Source organism: Strigops habroptila, chromosome 13 (assembly GCF_004027225.2).
Source record: "Strigops habroptila isolate Jane chromosome 13, bStrHab1.2.pri, whole genome shotgun sequence".
In the NCBI taxonomy this organism is placed as follows: domain Eukaryota; kingdom Metazoa; phylum Chordata; class Aves; order Psittaciformes; family Psittacidae; genus Strigops; species Strigops habroptila.
In genome coordinates, this window is record NC_044289.2 from 13,071,982 (window position 1) to 13,089,809 (window position 17,828).

At 52.3% G+C, this 17,828-nt stretch overlaps 1 protein-coding gene across 1 annotated transcript; it reads right to left on the minus strand.

Annotated features, from left to right (window-relative positions):
* Nucleotides 1-3,365: 3,365 nt before the first annotated feature.
* On the minus strand, nucleotides 3,366-17,229 carry RBBP8NL (RBBP8 N-terminal like). Its single transcript, XM_030502687.1, has 13 exons — nucleotides 17,163-17,229; nucleotides 15,797-15,839; nucleotides 15,197-15,292; nucleotides 14,717-14,829; nucleotides 13,569-13,641; nucleotides 12,134-12,300; nucleotides 11,551-11,642; nucleotides 9,979-10,142; nucleotides 8,156-8,954; nucleotides 7,639-7,747; nucleotides 5,588-5,649; nucleotides 5,139-5,265; nucleotides 3,366-3,982 (listed from the first exon to the last, which is right to left on the minus strand). Exons 1-13 carry the CDS (start codon nucleotides 17,227-17,229, stop codon nucleotides 3,864-3,866), a joined length of 2,031 nt encoding a protein of 676 aa, XP_030358547.1. The 3' UTR covers nucleotides 3,366-3,863.
* Between the last annotated feature and the right edge of the window lie 599 nt (nucleotides 17,230-17,828).

Genomic DNA, 17,828 nt, shown 5'->3' on the forward strand with positions numbered 1-17,828 from the left:
ACCCCCGAGCTGTCCCTGTCCCCTTTTCCACACATGCAGGGTGCATCTGACCTTGGGAAAGACCTACACAAAATGCCCAGCTTAAACCCCTAAAACAGGACTTAAGCAAGACTTCAGTAATGCCTGGAATGAGTTTTCCTGTGGCGAACTGGGGAGTGAAGCTGTGTTTCCAAAGCCAGCACTATAAATGGGCATTACTTACTGATCAGATCTCAGCTAAAAGCATTTCGCTGCAGAGAAGGTGGTGCTCAGCCTCATGAAAGGAGCATGAATGAAGTCACCTTCAAAACATCTATTGCCATGGAGGCAATACCACCACAGAAGTTTGTAAGGGGGAAGAGATTGATGTGCATTACTCTATTTTGGGTGCTTTTGGTTCTTGCATTGCAGCCAGCTGCCTCCCCAGCACACTTCCCTTTTGCTCTGAGCTCACTGGACTTCCTACTTCCCTGCACAGCACCGCGTTACGCACACACACAACAGAGGAACCTTTGTGTGGTGGCAATTTGTTTTTTTCCAAGAGGGAGGTTTATATTCACTGCTGGACTTGCACAAACTTATTGCTTATGAAATGTTACAAATCAGGTCTAGAGAGTAGCTGAAAACGCCAGTTTGCTGCTGAGTTTGGTGGGAGGCTGATGCACGAGGAGGACCAGGGGGTCTGCTGAGAGCAGCAATCTCGGCTGTGAGAATGATTCAGCATGTAGATGCTTAAGGATCAGGAAGTAAGAGTTGTGATGGTTTGTTACAGGAATTGTTTTGCATGACGGGCAATGAGGGAACCAATCGTTGCTGTTTTGGATGGGCTGAAATGCTTACACCCTTGCTCTTTCTGATCTGCAACTTCCAGCCCAGCCCCTGACCTGAGCTGTGCTCTGAACCCGTTCCTCTGGGAATCTGGTTCACCAGCCCAGATGTCCCACCTGCATCACGTCACTGGTGACATCAGAGCTGTAATTTGTCAGAACAACACTGTCAGAACCTCCCAGAGGGACTGACCTGCTCATGGGACAGCTTCTCTTCTGCTTTACTGCTCTGTGGGTCACAACCCATGCACCATAAGGGTAATTTCAGCGGAGATCTTCGTGTAAAACGTCCTTCTTGTGCTCAGCAGAAATGTGGCAACAGAAAGGGTTTGACTCTGCAGAAAGCACAGATTGCTGGAGCTGGTCACAGATGTCCCAAACTGCAGTGATGTTGTGAAAAGGCTGTGTGCTCCCAGGGAAGGCAGGATCAGCCCGTTGGAATGAGTGTTCCTGCAAACACCTTCCCGCCAGCAGAACCAACCTCCATACGGAACACCTCTGTGAAGCTCCAGGCTTCCTTGCTGGTCTCCAATTCCTTCCTTACAGCAGAATAGTTCAAGTCTGAGGCTGCCCTGCATATCACCCCATCAATACATGCATCTATCTGTCAAGAACGACTTCAACAAAAGACTGACAGGCATAATTATGAGAATTAATGACCTTCAGCAGTTATCCATGTTTCTGCAGCGTGGTGGTAGGGGAACAGCAAGGCAGGGGCTGGTAGGAGCAGAGTTTCCAGGATGGATCATGTACGGCGTATGTATTTTGTTACCCTTCAGCAAGGAGCGCTTTGCTCAGAGCTGACAGAACTATTGTTTTGTTTTCATAGTCAGAGGATTGCCCTAACTATGAAATATGTGTCCCTGCCAGCCCTCAAACACACCCTGCACGGAGATACGGGACATCAGCTGAAATCCCTGCTGGGAAAAGGCAAGAAGCAACATAAAAGAACATAAAAGTCTAATAAATGAAGGTGGATTCTGTGGTGGTCTTGTGCAATGAGAGGGGAAAAAATCGCTGAGGAAAGAAAAAGAAATTCAGGAGTTCATTTTTTTTGGCAGGACTTGTGCACATTTTGCTTATCAAGGGATAGTCATAGAGAGGGGATGATTTTATAGTCACATTAAAGTTCCCTCCCTCCTCCAGTTCTCCCTATGCCAGGCTGCCTCCCTGCAGCCTGAGGGGCCTCTTTGTATGGGATTACATTTCAGCTTCTTTTTCTATTTCTGTTTTTCCTGGATGGATTATTTTTAACAGACAGATTTACCCAGTTCACCGCGTGTGGTCAGTGCTGCTCTGGGTACTGCTGCCCCCTGCAAGTCAGCCCAAGCAAGGGACAGACACAGTGCTGGCTGCCCAGGAGGGGAAAGCATCAGTTGTGGCTCTGATCCACCTTCCATGGCCGTGATCTGATCAACACTAAGCTGGGATAAAGCAGCCCTGCACCCCCCTGTGCCAGCTTCTGTGTCCTCATCGCAGCAGTGAGATGCAGAATGAGGTGGAGGTTACCTGGGCTGAGCTGGTCCCCAGGAGAAGGAGCTGTGTAGGCTGGGGTCTGCCCATGGTGGTTGTGCCCCCAGTTCCTTCCTGCCCTGCCTGGAGCCTGTAGACATGGGGCATCACCAGTGCAGCTGGTGCTGAGGATGGAGGTGCTGCTTTCTCCATTAAACCAGTCACCACTTCATAACCTGGATGTCTCGAGCATTCTTGAGCACAGGCCTCCAGGGCATCAACTCCCAGATGATGCATTGCCAGGAGGTAATTTAGGAGCTGGGACTTTGCTCCTGGCGCAAAGCATGACTAAAGAGCTGAGCCCAGAGGAGGTTCTCCGGCCAAGCACAGCCTCTATTGCATGGGTTTTCAGGAGGAAGCAGTTGTGAGATACAAATCCCTTCTACAACTCCAACCTGTCACCCCTTGCTCTGTTTTTCAGGGTCTGGCCCAGTGTCAAGCAGAAGCTGCTGAGAGATGGGATTAAATCTGAGAGGAGAAACCCATCAGCCAGGGACAGGATCTTTGGCAAAGGGATCCACCTGGGGCATAGTGAAGGTAGAAGTGTGTTTCCCCACATGCTCTGCACAAGATCTACACCTTGTCCTGCCGCAGGGCTCTGCAGGGGTTATTTGGAGGCTGTGCTTCCACAGCCATCCGGCTGCTATGAAGATACTCCGTGGCTTCCAATGAGCTCTGCAAAACTGCGGAGATGGGAGGAAGACAAGAGCTGCCTAAGTAATTTTTCAGCTTTTCCCACTAGGAAGTGGGAAAAATACTGTTTAAGAACAGTTTATCCACGTGAAAACCAGCTCCCCGCAATGCTGCCAAGGTCAATGTGAGCTGCTGGGCTGGTGCTCTGCTGTGAGCCACAGCTGGATCCCACACACGTCCTTTTTCCTGGCATGCAGGAGACCCTGGAGAGATGGAGCACAACAGCCCTCTCTTCCCATGCTCTTATCCCTGCCCTCTCCAAGGATAAGTCCCACTGCCCACCCATGTGCTTGCTCCTCACTTAAAGGAAACCACGGGCTTTCTCCAGGTCAAACAAGATCCACACATGTATGAAACCTGGGTAGGGATTTAATCAATGCAGGTTTGTGCATGGGACCTTGTGGCGTTCACCTTGGTCACCACCCTTTGGCCAGCCACTGGGACATCATACGTGGGGAGTGGGGTCCAGGGGGTCCATTCTCCTTGCATGAAATCCCAGTGAAGAACATGGACCTGACTCAGGGTGGGTGCTGCGAGGAGGGCATCTCTTCCTAGCACCAGCCTGAGGGTCTGCTCCAGTGCAGGGCTGGGGGTCACTGAATGTGCTGCTCCACCGGCAGGGACCCGGCTGCTCCACACATCTCCCGCATGGCTCCTCCTTGCCTGGCTTCTCCTGGGGCACCAAGCGAGGATTCTCAGGGTGTTCTACTCATGAAGGTGTCCTTATGAGTTCCCCACTGCCTGGCCCAGCAGGGCAGGAGGAGTTGCTCTCCCAGCACGGGTGGGATGCTGAGACTCCAAGCCCTCTCCTTTGCTCTGCAGTTTATGTGTCGCCTCTCATCCTGCCCACTGTTAGCTCTCCTTGGAGGTAGCGTTGTGGGAAGCAGAGGAGTTCTCCGGTTCCTTCGTGATCCCTGCTGAGCACTGCTCCACTTTGACTTTCTTTCTTCCTCTCATTGATTTCTTAGCTCCTGTAAAAGCAAGATGACTGCAGGAGTTACCCACAGAGCGATAGATTTACATGTATGAGCACAGCGTGGCCTCATCCCAAAATAGGGGCTGCACAGGAGGAAGCAAAGCTCAGCAAAGGAAAGGTGAAGAGAAACCCCTCTCACATGTGAGATGCCTGGGGGAGGCTGTTGTGAGCCTGGAAGCAGAAAAAAAATGGGAAGCAAAAATAGGCAGAGAACTGACCTGGTGCAGGGGGGTACCTGAGAGGGTACCTGAACCAGCAGGATGCATTTCTTGGATTTCTCCCCTTCCAGCGTGGTACATAGCACACACCACATGCTGGGAGAGGGGTTCTGCCTTTCCATCACCCCATTCCTGCCACAACTGCATCCTGCCCTCACTCAGGACATCCCTGGCCATAGTCCCAGGGATCAGATGGTGCTGTGCTCCCCAGGGCAGCTTCCTCCCCCTTGCTCCGAGTAGCTGGTTTTGTAGAGCAAATCCCTTCTCACCCAGCTGTGGTGATGTTCCTGGAGTGAACAGCACCCCTAAAGGCCGGGCATGGAGCAAGGGGCAGCACTTGCTTGTTAAACAAGCTCCCTTCGTGCTTAAACAACAGTGTTCTCTGCATTTATAACTGGGTCAACACTTCCCTGTCTTTACCCATGGTCCAGAGGGGGTTATAGTGGGGTATTTCTGACAGAGCACTTCTCAAGGCTTGACATTTACATTGTCTTATCCTTGCCCTTATCAGGAGCAGATTTCTGCTTATTCACCTGTAGGAAACACGGGTACAACACATTCCTCTGTTAGCAGGGAAACCTCCATGGCTGCACTGGAAGATCAACAGAGTTGGCAGAAACCTTTCTCTGAATGTCAATATCTCACCCCTGGGAATGTGGCCTTCTGCAGTCACCACCTCCCTGACCGGCTAAGCAAACATGATGGACTTAGCCCTGTTAGCTTAGGTGCTCAGGAGTGCTCTCCTGGCCTCCCTGACCAGGATTCCCTGGCTAACCATTAGCAGGAGCTCCTTTGGCCAAAGCATGGTGTGCCCTTGGCAGAGGAAAACTCTCGTCTCCACTGCAAGGAAGGCAATTGTTGCCCTCAGATGTTCCTCACAGAAGCAGAAGTTGCAGCCCTGAGCTGCTGCCGTAAGGAACTCCTTCTGCCCACCTTTTGTCCAGGGATCATGTCCTCTTTTTCTCTTCTTCTGCAGTGCATAAGCCTTGTCTTTGGTGCAAAAATATTTCCCATCAACCTGGGTTTCTTGTAGGACATCATCTTCATATGGGGCAGCCACCTACATCAACGAGAAGAGCAGTCAGTCTACAAACTACCTTGGCTTTCATAGGGAGCTGGTGGCTTGGCTGCACTGCTGGGGGCCTTTGTGACCATTGCTATGGAGTGGTGACAAATGCTGTTGTTCATAAACCCTCCTGGCTAGCTGGGAAGGGTGGTATCTCTATCCCTCAGCAACAAATTGGGTAACAGTGTGGGAATGGGGCTTGGCACCTTGTGTAGGAAGAGCCATCACCCTCTGGAGTGAGCTCAGGCAGGGACAACCGGTCTTACACCTCTTGGACCCAGCAGCCTAAGCTAATGGCTGAGGAGAGCAAACAAACCTCGCTGTCCGTCGTGTCTGGCTCATCAGATTCCTGCTTCCCAGACTCAGCATCGTTGTCATCTAAGGAAACACAACAGGAAGGGGTTTTTTGGCTGGCAGGAGGCCCCACAAGCTCACGAGCAGATGCAGAGCCACCGACCCATCAAGGCAGAAAACAGATTCAGCAATAAACTGCGTTGCAAAGCAGAAGCACCACAAGCTGCATGGCTTGAAATGAGTATTTGTGGCAGATCCAACAGCGCTCTGCTGGGGAACCAGCTGCCAGTGAAGCTGTATCCGTAGGACTTTGCTATCCTAAGGTAGCAAGCACTGCCCCAAAGTCTGTGGCTATGTGGAGGTTGGGAAGCTGAGGGGTGTTTAAAACCCCAGACTGCACCTTCCCATTGGAGACGTAGGTAGGGTGAAGCGTGTCTTGGTGAAGAGCCCAAAGGGACAATCCGGTGCCAGTCTGTGGCTGCTGGCAGGGATGTGTGTGGAGGAGCAGAGGAAGGAAAGGCACGGGAGCTGCTTCCCTGCTCAGCAGAAGGGTTTTGCCGCAGGCTGCTCAGCCCCAGACACGTACCTGCACGCACCAGGCACGCACCCGACCTCTGCACAGAGCGAAGCCACGCAGGGACCGAGCCTTGCTGCTGGCATCACCCTGCCTGCACCCGCAGCAGTGCACCCGCAGCAGCGCACCCACACTGGCCATGGAGGGCAGGAACGGCTGGGGATGGAGCTGTGCCCCCTTCCAAGGGCATTCCAGGACCTCAATACTTCCTGCTCCTGACACCCATGTCTAGCTGGGGTGGGATTGTTGGTAGAGCATCCTCCCTTGCTGCCCCTGCCCAGGCAGGAGAGCAGACCCTGCTGCTTTCCGGCCTTCCTAGAGCCCTTGAACCCATCCTCTCTTTATCCTTGCGATGGTTAAGGTTCACTAGAAAGTGCAGAAGTATTTGTGTATGGTTTCCTGGGCATTGTGTCAACCTTAAGGTGAGAACTGAAGAAAGCCCTGTATTCCCACACCCAGAATGTAATCAGCTGAAATTCTTCTGCTATGATGCTATCTCCTGAGCATGTAAATCACACAGGACTCCCTGCTCCACTGTTCCCAAACCACCCTGACACGCCCAGACCAACTAATCCAGGCGAGCTCAACTTTCTGGCCAAGCCAGTAAGGCTGGAATGGAGCAGCTCTGGGCAGACGTGCTTCCTGCTCCAATCCCCATGGCTGCAGCCTCCCTCCCACCCACCTGGGCAAACCTGGCACCCACATCCTGCACTGGTCAGGCAGGGAGAAAGCGTGATGTGTCCCCAGACTGAGGGCACTGCTGGTTTTGGGAATGGAAAAGGCTCTTATGGAGGATGGAGCTGGGAAAGGGAGGAGAGCATCCTGCTCTACCTGCTGCAGGTACCAGCATCCCTCGCTCCGTGCTCAACCCTACATCCTGTGCCAGCACAGGGCATGCTTTGGAGCAAGGAGGCACAGACAGGGATGGTTTTTCCATCACTAGTCCTACAAACCTCTCCATTTTCCCCATGTCTGGGGTGATTTCTGAGCTTCTGCTTCCCTGAGAAGGGCGGGTAATGCTGGAGCAGCAATGTTGTCCTGTCACAGCTCACTGTGGACTGAGTTTTGCCAATAGGTCGGTGCTAAACTGATGTCTTTAGCTCCCAGAGAACCCTGTGCCACCCAGCAGCTGAGTGCAGGGTGCTCTGCAGGGTGTGTAGAGGCACCCATGGGAGGCTCCTAGTCCGTGCTGGGCAGACACTTCTCTGGAACAGCCAGGTTATTTTCTCCATATAGATACTGAGCCTGAAATTTGGGCATCCCTAGTGTTGAAAATTGAGCCCTTAAGGATGGAAACGTGAAAGCTGAAGTTCCCCAAAAGAGCCGGGAGCCAGGATCACCAGGGTCCCTGCAAGGGTGTCCCGTGCTGGTCAGCCACTGCTTCGGTCCATGGGAGTTGCAGGTGCGTGCAGAGCCCAGCACAGAGCTCCGGGCTGTGAGATACCATCACCCAAACGCTCTTGCTTTCTCAGATGTCACGTTTGCCTGGGGCTTTTTACCTGCTTCTCCCTTCTGTGTGCTGACATCCAGTCTCACCCTGGTCTCTGGAGGGGCCTCTGGGTCGCTCGGTGTGGAGTTGTTTGTCGGATGTGCCCGTGAGAGTGCGAGCTGTAGGATACAGGGTGCAAATGTTGCCTTTCTCAGTAGGAGGAAAGGGCCATCCCCAGCCCCTGTGTGATGACTGTGACACTGATGGGGACGAACATGGCAGAGGTGTTTCTATGCACTGGTGATGCCCAGCACACCTCCTGCACCAATCTATGGGACGGGGCACAGGCAATGCCTGTCCTCAGACCTGGGTGGAAACCCCACGGGCACTGGAGGGGAGGTGGGAATGGGAGCCGGGTCTGAACGCCTGTGGCTTTGCCATGTGCGAATACATCCCTGTTGGCTTCACACATGCAGCAAAGCCATTCTCCCAAGGGACATTAATGGTCATAACAATGCCAGCACCAGTGCCAGACACCCTGGGGAGGGGAAGGGGCCACTGTTGATGCCAACGTGAGCTGTACTCACCACAGCTGCATCCTCCTCATCCTCATCCTCCTCCTCACCAGCACCAGGCAGTGCCCGGGTGGCACTGGGCCAGCGGTAGGTGGGGAAGCACAAGTCATCCCGCTCTGCCCCATGTCTCTCTTGGGCACCATGGGCTGCCGGCACAGCGGGGCTGTCCCCGGGGCTCCGTGGCTCCCGGCGGTGGTGCCAGCCCCTTCCCCTGTCACGGCCAGAGTCTGACAGATCCAGCGGCGTGTCTGCACCATCGTCCCTTGCTGCCTTCACCTTTCCTCGGCTCTCGGAGCTGTCCTGGCTCAGCCAATGCTCCTTCTCTTCCTTCCCATCTGCAGCATCCTCCAGGAAGGACCTTTCCTCCTTGCATCCTGTTGTGATGCTCGGCCATGGGGAGCGGGGCCGCTCCTCAGCTGGGAGCTTTGTGTCTCCATCTGCCCGCGGGCCTGGCTGGCGCTGCTGCATGAGGAGATGCTGCAGCCGGTCCCTGTGCCTGAGGAGGTGCAGCTTCTCCTCCAGATGCTGGTCTCTCACATACACCATAGTGGCTGGGAGCTTTAGCAAGGCTGCATGGTCTTCCCAGCCATCGCGCGACCGTGTCCTGCCATCAGCATCTTTGGCTCTGAGCAAGTGGCTGGAGAAGCTGCTGCCATCCCGGTCGGCAGAGGCATAGTCACTCGCCAGCCCCAACTGGTGCAGGGAAAGGTGCTTGTGGAGCAGGCAGAGCTGCTCTCTCCGGGCAATCAGTTTGAGGTTTTCATAGGATGGAACAGCCTTGGGGGAGCCTGGTTTAGTTGCTGATAAATAACTACAAGAAGCAGAAAGAAAATAATCACATTAATTAGAGAATTTCCATGCAATTTCCCAGCTCCTGCAGGTGATGTGCATGGTCTCTCCTGCTCTTTCTGTGCCCTGTTGCCTGTTACAGCTGAAGGCATCATGCTTGCCTTTGGATGCTGTGCTGGGGAGGACGGTGCTGGTGGCCACGGGGCTTGGGCAGTTGGCAGCAGGAAGGTATCACCATCCCACCATCCATCAGCCTCCTGCCCCTGGGCCATGGCAGCTCCAGGCAGGGAATTGAGCAAGTGGAGGATGCAGTGACCACTCACGTCAGCACTGCTGTTGAGAAGTCACTTCTCAATCCATCCCTTACAGACAAAAGCATCCTAAGAACCCCCCCACTGGGCTTTCTTCATACATTGGTGGGCCTGAGGACCTCTAGGACAGAGGAACAGCCCACCCTGCTCTAATCCACTCAATGGGAGCTTTTGAAGCCATGCTAAGAAGGTCATTATGGTGCATGAACCTGCCCTGCAAACCCAGTGCCTGCTGTTGCTGCTTCTTCGGCAGCTTCCGTGTGTGCGAGCTTTTCCCAGGAATGCTCAGCAGATCTAATCCCACTCTGGGAAATGCGCTGTCTCCAGGTGAACTCACTGGCTCTGCTCAGCCCTCTGTGCTCCTGAAATCAATGGAGAGGATAAGCCTGGGGAAGTGCTGAGCCCTGAAGAAAAGCCCATTAGAATAGATAAGGAAGGATTGCTGCCTCTGGGAAGGCAAGTCCTCTCCTCCCGGCTGGAAGTGAGGGCACCTGGTTCGCTTTATGGGTCTGTCTGACCAGGCTGGAGTAACTGATCTTGTTGGGCTGGATTCCAGTCATTTTTTGCTGGTGTAAACTGGGAGACCCCCCCTTCCCTAAGGCTGTAGGGTGAGTCTGGAGAAGAAGGTGGGCAGATACAGTGAATGCCGGCCACCTTATCCCAGTCTGCCCAGTGGGACTGCTCCAACAGGCCACGGATCAGGCCCACACCATGACCCACGAGCAGGTAACTCACGCCTCAAGGCCGGGGCTGTGCTCACGCTCCGGAGGGAGAGGAGTCTTCCTGGCCGGTGGGGATACAGCTGCCCTTGAAGGACTTCTTTCCAGGAGGCAGGACCTGGAGCCGGGTCTCACCAGGGCGATGGTTCCATGCAGCTGGTTGGCGATCCTCTGGGATGCCTGTGGCAGAAGGGAGAGAGTCCAGTGAGCTGTTCTGCTGTGCACGTGGCTAAGGGGAGCCCCACTGAGCGCACTGGTGTGACCAAGACAATCAGCTCCTAAGGGCTCGGTTTGATATAGTTCTGGTCAAAAGCTCACCCGTATTTGTATTGGTTTTCCCAGGAAATTTCCCCTCTGCGTTTTCTTTTGGGATCTACAGTACTCTTTATTTTCTGGCTGCACTGATTTGGAGCCCAGGAGGTCTTGTGCTTCCTCTCAAGCCATGATTCAGTGGCTTAATCAAGGTAAGACCCTGCAATTTCCCTGATCCCTAGTTATTCCACTAGGCTTCATTCATGCAAGCTCCTGGCATGCACTGATTTAATGGGTGTATTTCCAGCGATGTACCTGGCTGTGAGGCCAGGACACCATCTTCTCCATCTGCTGTCATGAAAGGCTCAGCACATGTTCTGACTTGACCTTCCCCTGCCCACCTGGAGATGTCACCAACCCTTCCTGCAATCCCTATTAATTATCCTCAGAGCCAGCCTGCAGCCTTACCAAAACCCCTTTTCACCTGCTCTTTTAAGTGTTCTGTGGAGTCCAGGTAAGCAAAGCCTGTGCCAAAACGGAAGCATCTATGTGGGTGTGTATGTGGGCTTGAGTTCCCAGGAATAGGGCTCCAGGTCCTGCAGCCTGATTTCCCAGTGCCCAGTATCACCATATCACTCAGCATCCCTCAGCTGACACATAGTTTGTGTTTTAAAGGCACGGCAGGCTTGCATCAATGCACAAAATGATAACCACTGCATGCCAGACCCTCCGAAAATACCAATATTCATGATGCTGCAGGTGGAGAGACATCTGCGCTGCTCCTGGGCAGGGCTGCTGTGGTGTATTTGTTCTTAGTACCCACAACTCCCACAGTTTACATGTTCTCCAGGCTTCTCCAACACTTGCAATGCTCCAGCTTCTTGCTCACCCGGTTAATGGAGAGCTGACTCTATAACTCAGGATAAGCTACACTGAAATGTGGCCCAGCACACCCTCCCCATATCCTTTGCTTGGAGCTTTCCCCAGCAAGACATGCAGGAGAGGAGCCAGAGCAATGGGCAGAGGACTCAAGGATGCTGGATGTGTTGTTATGGAGGATAAACACAGGAGCAAAGATGTGCACAGTCACAGCAGGGACAGGAGCCTGTGCCAAACACCAAATGCTTTGCTTGTGAGTGGCAACATCTGCAGAGAGGATGTGTTTTTGGTAGGTGCCCTCCTTGGCTCTGGCCACAGCAAACTGCCCAGATGTGGCTGATTGTTTCACCCCCTGTGAGCCTCCTACTCTTTCCCTATCCCAGGCTCTTGATCCAGTTCAGATGACCACAGTGGTGGGATGTAGGCCTGAGGACATCAGGCTACCTCCAACACTCACCACTTCTGCGAGGCTGACCTCTTGGAGGACGGTGCCTGGGGAAGTCCTGCTGCTCGGAGAGCTTCTCTGGCTTCTCTGTCCTGCAGGCTTTTCTGCAAGAAAGACACAACCAACCACAGTGATGGACCCACAGAGCTGCTGCAGGCTGCGCTGCTGCATGCTGGAGCGCCCCGGCTTCCCAATGATGCCGCTGGCTGGTACCAACCATCTCCTGTTGAAGATTTCGAGCCAAAATCTCCATCTGGCTCAAGCCAGCATCTGACTGAATATACCCTCCATTGTGTGAGAGCAAGGGAACAACATGGTCTCTGCATGAAATGGGTGGTGGGTCCGCACCTGCACAGCACTCACCTTGCAGTGAGAGCACCCAAGCGCTCTTACTCTAACACAGAGCAGCGTGTTTCTCCCTTGACATGCACTTTCCTCCCCCAGCAGCCAGTCTGCCCATGGCAATGTCCTGCTGAGCTGCCAACAGCTTGGTCTTTGCTCTCCAGACCCTTTCCCAGAGCAGCTTTGCACCACGGCTCAGTTGCTCTTCCCATCCCCAGGTCCCTTAAGGGTGGCAGGAGCCAGCAGCACTCACCTTCTTCCAATTCGAGGCCTGGAACATCATGTTGGGCTTCTTCTGCTCCCCTGTGAGCTGCTTTCTCGGTGCTGGCATTCCTGCTCACTGGGGACAGCAATGCCAATGGGGAGCTGGGGGTGGAGCTGCTTTCTCTGGAGGTGACCCCGGGGGGCTTTGTCTTGTCCCTGTTGAAAGGAAGACATGAATGAATGAGAAGGGGCAGGAGAAGGAAAGTTTGAGAGCCACTGTACTAGGACCTCTGAGTTATAGAGCCTGATATATAACTATACATATATATATGTATGTGGATATACTGGATCCTCACACTCACCTCCTTCCATTGCAGGTTACTGCTAGCTCAGCTGCAGTCTGGAGCATGGGACAGAGCCAGCATGACAGCTCAAGGTCTGATTTCCCCACTTGGCCGTGGGTAATGTCTCAGGAAGCTGTGACGTTGGGTAAGCCAAAACCCAACTGCGGCTATTGCAAAAGCTCTGTGAGAACCTATACGTCCCTGTCTGGGCTTTCAGCATGGGTTCAGCATGGGAATGTGGTGGCTGTCCCCCTTCACTATATCCGTCTGGTGGGGTTGATGCTCTTATTCCCTACAATAGAGTCACTGAGTCTTGGAGGCTCTTGCTTATGCCATGGACCAGGTCCTGGCTGGATCCTGATGCTGACGCATGGGTGTTTGGCTGGAAATCTTCCCATCCAGCAGCTCAGGGAACAGAGCAGGAATGCTCGATGCTCAGCAAACCCAGCCCAACCTACAGCTCTGAAACTCCTTGGGAACAATTGGTGAGTAAAAGTGAGAATTCCTCTTTAAGTGGATGGTGCTTCTGTTCTCCAAAGAAAACACATTTCTAAACTAATCCCTCAGTGCTAATACCTCTGGACTTTAAACCCTTAAGGAATGAGCTGATTTGTATATACTGGCCAGCCTGGTAGGTTACTTGCTTTTCAGCACAGCGCTCTGCTGGGATATGAACTTGTTGGTACAGATCACTTCTCCCTCTTAACCCCACCTCAGTCTTGCATGTCTCTCTCCTTCCCTCAGACACAACCTGCTTCCTGCAGACCCTCTCTGGGTGCTGCAGGAACAGAGCTGGTGCCATGGGAATGCCATGAAAGCCCAGGCTGAGATCCATGGCCAAGGTGAGCAGCCCAGGGCTTTGCTTCCCATGAGCATTTCCCTGTGGAGGGGTGTCAAATACTCGTTCCCCAAAAACTGAATCCTTGCATGCAGGTGAACAGGGGAGCAAGTAAAGACCAACAAGGACTTAGAGAGCATTATGGGTGTTTCAGTGTTTAACATCTATAGAAATTCATAGGAATTAGATGCTAAAATACCCCTGAGGATGCCACAGTTTGGACGTAGCCCTGCTCAGCTGCGGGGATGTCTCTGTCCTTTCCAACACCCCTCACAATGAATGAAACCCAGGTGAACACTTACGCCAGGCTCCGGAGCCTCTTCAGCTCTTCCTTGAGCGTTTTGTTCTCTTCCCGCAGGCGGTTCGTCTCGTTAGCTGCAGGGACACAAGTTGTGCCTGGATTCAGGCACTGCACGGAGGGAGCTGGTGCTCCTCACAGCTTGCTGGGTGCATGGGGATGAGGAGGAGGAAATGGCACCAGGGTTTGAAGGGCTGCCAGATTTCCTTCCTTCCCTGAAAACACCCCAGGGGCTAAGGGGTAAAAGGGAACATCTTCCCAAGTTGGGTTTGGTCAGGATTAAGGGGCTCATCCAGCTTGGAGGAGAGCATGACACAGATGGATAGTGGCTGTGGGACAGCAGGATGGACGCAGCCAGCACCCTGCTTGTGAGCAGCATGGCTGCCTCCCATGAGTGGGTGCTGCTTTAGGGGACCACTGAGGGCCTCAGGGGGCATCGGGTGAGGGCCAGAAGGAGCTGTGGCACCCAGTAGACGGGTGCTGCAGTGAGGAGGCAGCTCTCAGGCAGGGTAAGCTGCTACCTTGGCTTGCTCTGCTTGAAAACACCACTTGGGGAGCAATGGCATAACAGGGGAGATAATCCAAGGGCTGCAGGCACCTCTGTCCCTCCTGCCTTATCTCCTTTACCCCCACGACCCTCCCTAGGCCAGCCAGATCCCCAGGGAAAAACACACAGAGCCTGAGTGGTGCTGGGAGCTCTGCCAAAGGCTGGGGAGAAGATCCCTCACACTTGATTCCCCTTTACCCACGCTGAGCCACTGCTGTGACTTTCCTGTCTTGACCAGTGTTGCTCCTGCAGTGCCAAATGCATCTTTTACCCAGGCGGGTGACATGGCCTGGCCAGCCTGGGGCTGCTTTTGGTGTGAGCATCTCATCTTCCTGGGGGTGCAGAGGGTTGCAATCCCCCAGCACTGCCACTTCATGTGAGTGGTTACCTCTGCTTGGGGGGGGAACATGGGCTGCATCTGCAATCCTGCTCAGATCTGATTTTTTGGTGCCTCAACACTTCTAGTGGCTCCCTCCCTTGTCCCCATCCTCAAACCCTTCCTGGATGCCCAGTCATCATGAGGGTTTATATGCAAGCATCTGGGAGAGGCATTAATTGAGCAAAACTCAGCCCAAACTGAGCTTATGGCAGGTGGTGGTACATACTGAGGATGAAGATGTGCTGCAGGCTCTGGAAATGGGAGGTCTCGTACTCATTCTGCTTCTTTTTGGCCAGCTCCTGGGTGACCATGCATCTGTCACAGAGACCCGCTCGCAGCCTGGAGGAAAACCCATGGACAGCAGCTTGTTACCACACGGTTCCCATGAGGGAAATAAGCTCCTGCCCTTCCCATGGAGAAGCATGAACGCCCAGCCCAGCACCCAGAATTGGTGTGAGGGGTTATCGTCCATGCAGCCCAGCCCTGGCTTTTCCACCCCGCCAGATCCAGTCCCACCACCATCAGCTTAGGAAAGCTCCTCCCTATGTTCCTGGGCTCCTCCAGCTCTCCCAGCAGCCAAGTATGAGCAAAAAAGAGGTTCAGGTGCTAAATCCTGCTTCTGGAAAGACAGCAAACCCCAAACCCTTCCCTTAGGAGCATGCACTCGCTGCCACTGAACAATACCCTATTGAAAAAGAAATCTTACCTGTTTTCTAACACCTTCACGTTTTCTTTAAGGACCTTCTGTTGTTCCCTTAACTGGTGGTTTTTAGCAAACAATTCTTCAATTCTCTGAGCATCGCTAATTGAAGAAACAGAGCAAAGAAAAGAGGGTTATTGGATTTCTCGCCCAAATCTGTGCCTTTATCCCCCTATCAAAGGGGAAGGATTTCTGCCCTCAGCCCGCCGTGTGGCTCACACCAGGGTGGCTGAACTGCTTTTGCTTCTGTGTCAGGAGGAGAAACAAATGTGTTAGAACCCAGATGCCATCCTGGGACACCCTGGGAGCTTGCTTCATCCCAGTTTATTGCTTCGCAAGAGAGCAAGCACCCACTGGCATGAGCATCTCTTGCCGTTGGGAAGGCAAACTACAGGTGGGCTGCGATTACCCCGAGCTCTGCTTGTGCTGGGGACTTTCATGGTGAAAATCAGCAGAAAGGTTTGGATTTGGCAGAGCCAAAAGGCAAAACCTGCTCTATGGATCAGGCAGCCTCAGAGGAATGCCCGGGAGCTCTGAAAAGGAAGCGGCAGAACCTCCTCTCCACCCCTGTCCCACTGTGGGTAGTGCAGACACAGCATTGCTCACCAGCACTTCTCTGTCATCAGCTCCGTCAGCTTGCTTTGCAGGCCTGGAATAAAGAACAAAGACAGAGACACAGGTATTTATTGCATTCCCCAGCACTCAAGAACAAAATGCAATGTTGGAACATGAGGAGCGTGCCAGCTTTGCAGAATTCACAATTCTCAAACCTTATTTCCGAGAAGGAATAACGCATTGCTTGTGTTAAATCGCATCACAGTTTAACATAGCAGGAAAAGTGGTGCAAAATGGGAGCACATTTTGTATTTCCACCATTTAAAGAGTCTGAATTTCCCTCCCACCCCCAAAAAGTCTGTTTCTGTTTTGTTTCTCCTCATTTCTCGTTACAGCACGCACTTTCCCAGGTGGGCAATACGTTATACCTCTCAGGGCTGCAAAGCATCTTGAAGGATATTTACAGCTGAACAAGCTCATCTTTCGCTGATGGATCTGCAGACGTTACAGCTTGTCAAACCCATTTTATGCAAAGTAGATGTAAACATGTGGTTTAAATTGCTCAACAGTTTCCTCTAACTCTCACATGGCTTGAAATTACACAAGAGAAGAATGAATTCATAAGGCAGAACCCTCCAAAAGCGCTGTTGTTTTGTTCATAATATCGATACTGGGAATTATTCTAATAGGAAAACAATTGGATTTGGCATTTGGTTGCTTAACTTAATGGTTCTTATTTAAATAATGTATGGCGTGAGGAATAATTTATTCCCTAGAGGAATAAACTATCCAAGCTGACTCTAAGGTTTTCTTTAACAGAGCCTCATACTCCTACTGCTTCTGTCTTATAGATTATTGCATTTTCCCCTTTCCCCTTGATCCCTCAGTATTCAAATAGACTCCAATCCACGCCGCTTGGAGAAGATGCCTGGCAGATGTGCATGTCACTTCTGCAAACCTACCAAGTCACCTTTATCATAGGTGGCAGCAGGAGCAGGAAAGGAGCCAAATCCCCTGTGATTAATGTTTTGAGCAAGTGAGATCCCTGAAGGGACTGATCACCTCCGTAGCTTGCTCTCCAAAAGCATTGGGTGCAGGAATGGCCTCTCTCTTCTGCTCCTCCTCATTGTCCAAAAAGTTACTGATTTTCTCAGTAAACACCTCATTGAAGACACCAAGGCGCTATGGAGGGTGCGCTCCTTTGAGGGTCAGGCTGTGACCTTGTGTCCGTACCCATCCATCCATCCATCTATCCAACCATCTGCATGGGTGATGCTTGCTGAGCCCTGATTCCCAAAACTCCCTAATAGACACCTGCTCCTCCTCCCTTCAAGTTATTTGAAACCAACAGATCAAGATGGCATTACAAAGAAATGGACCTTCGCTGTTTTCAGTACGACTTCTCATGTCTCCTTACCTTGGACCTCTTTCTCATGGATTTCCTTAAGCTTATTCAGGAACTCTGCAAAACTCTCCGTGGTCATGTTCAGGGCTGTGCCGTGTGCCGGGCTGCTTCCAGGGAGAGGATGTCCTTTTGTTTCAAATTAGCCAGGTTTCAGCCTAAAAGAGAAAGAAAAAGCCCAAAAAAAGAGAAGTATCTTGTGTTTATAGTGTTCTGGGAAGTCTTAGGAACAGGACAAAGCCCAGATACAAAAAGTGAAATCATTTGCTAAACCACAGACAAAGCAGGAGGCTCATCCGGGGAACACATTTTTGTCCACCCTGCCTCAGCCGTGGGCTGGGGACACAAGTAAAGCAGAGAGTGATGTCCTGGAAAAATGGGAGAACTGAAAGACCAGCTTTTCCAGTCAGGCTTTTCCTCCCTTTTCCCTAAAACCCCTTGCTTTTTCCTTTTTTGGTCGAAAACACCCCCAAACCCAAGGAAAGGTGGAGAGAAACCCACAACGGCCCCAGTTCAGCAAGCTGGGAAAGGTAGGAGGTGAACAAACAGCATGAAAGTGAAGTGGTTGGGTTTTAAGATTTTTGCACTAGTTTTAAGAATTTTTAAGAATTTTTGCCCTGATTTTAAGATTTTTGCCCTAATCTCCTAGATTTTGAAATTACTGACAGGGACGAAAAGCAG

Bases quoted from the DNA above. Each gene is read 5' to 3' on its own strand.
- RBBP8NL (XM_030502687.1), bottom strand. From the start codon at position 17,229: ATGACCACGGAGAGTTTTGCAGAGTTCCTGAATAAGCTTAAGGAAATC. The intron at 15,293-15,796 runs GTGAGCAATGCT...TTCTTCAATTAG, and splicing joins CTGATGACAGAGAAGTGCTG to CGATGCTCAGAGAATTGAAG. The intron at 14,830-15,196 runs GTAAGATTTCTT...GTTTTCCTCCAG, and splicing joins GTGAAGGTGTTAGAAAACAG to GCTGCGAGCGGGTCTCTGTG.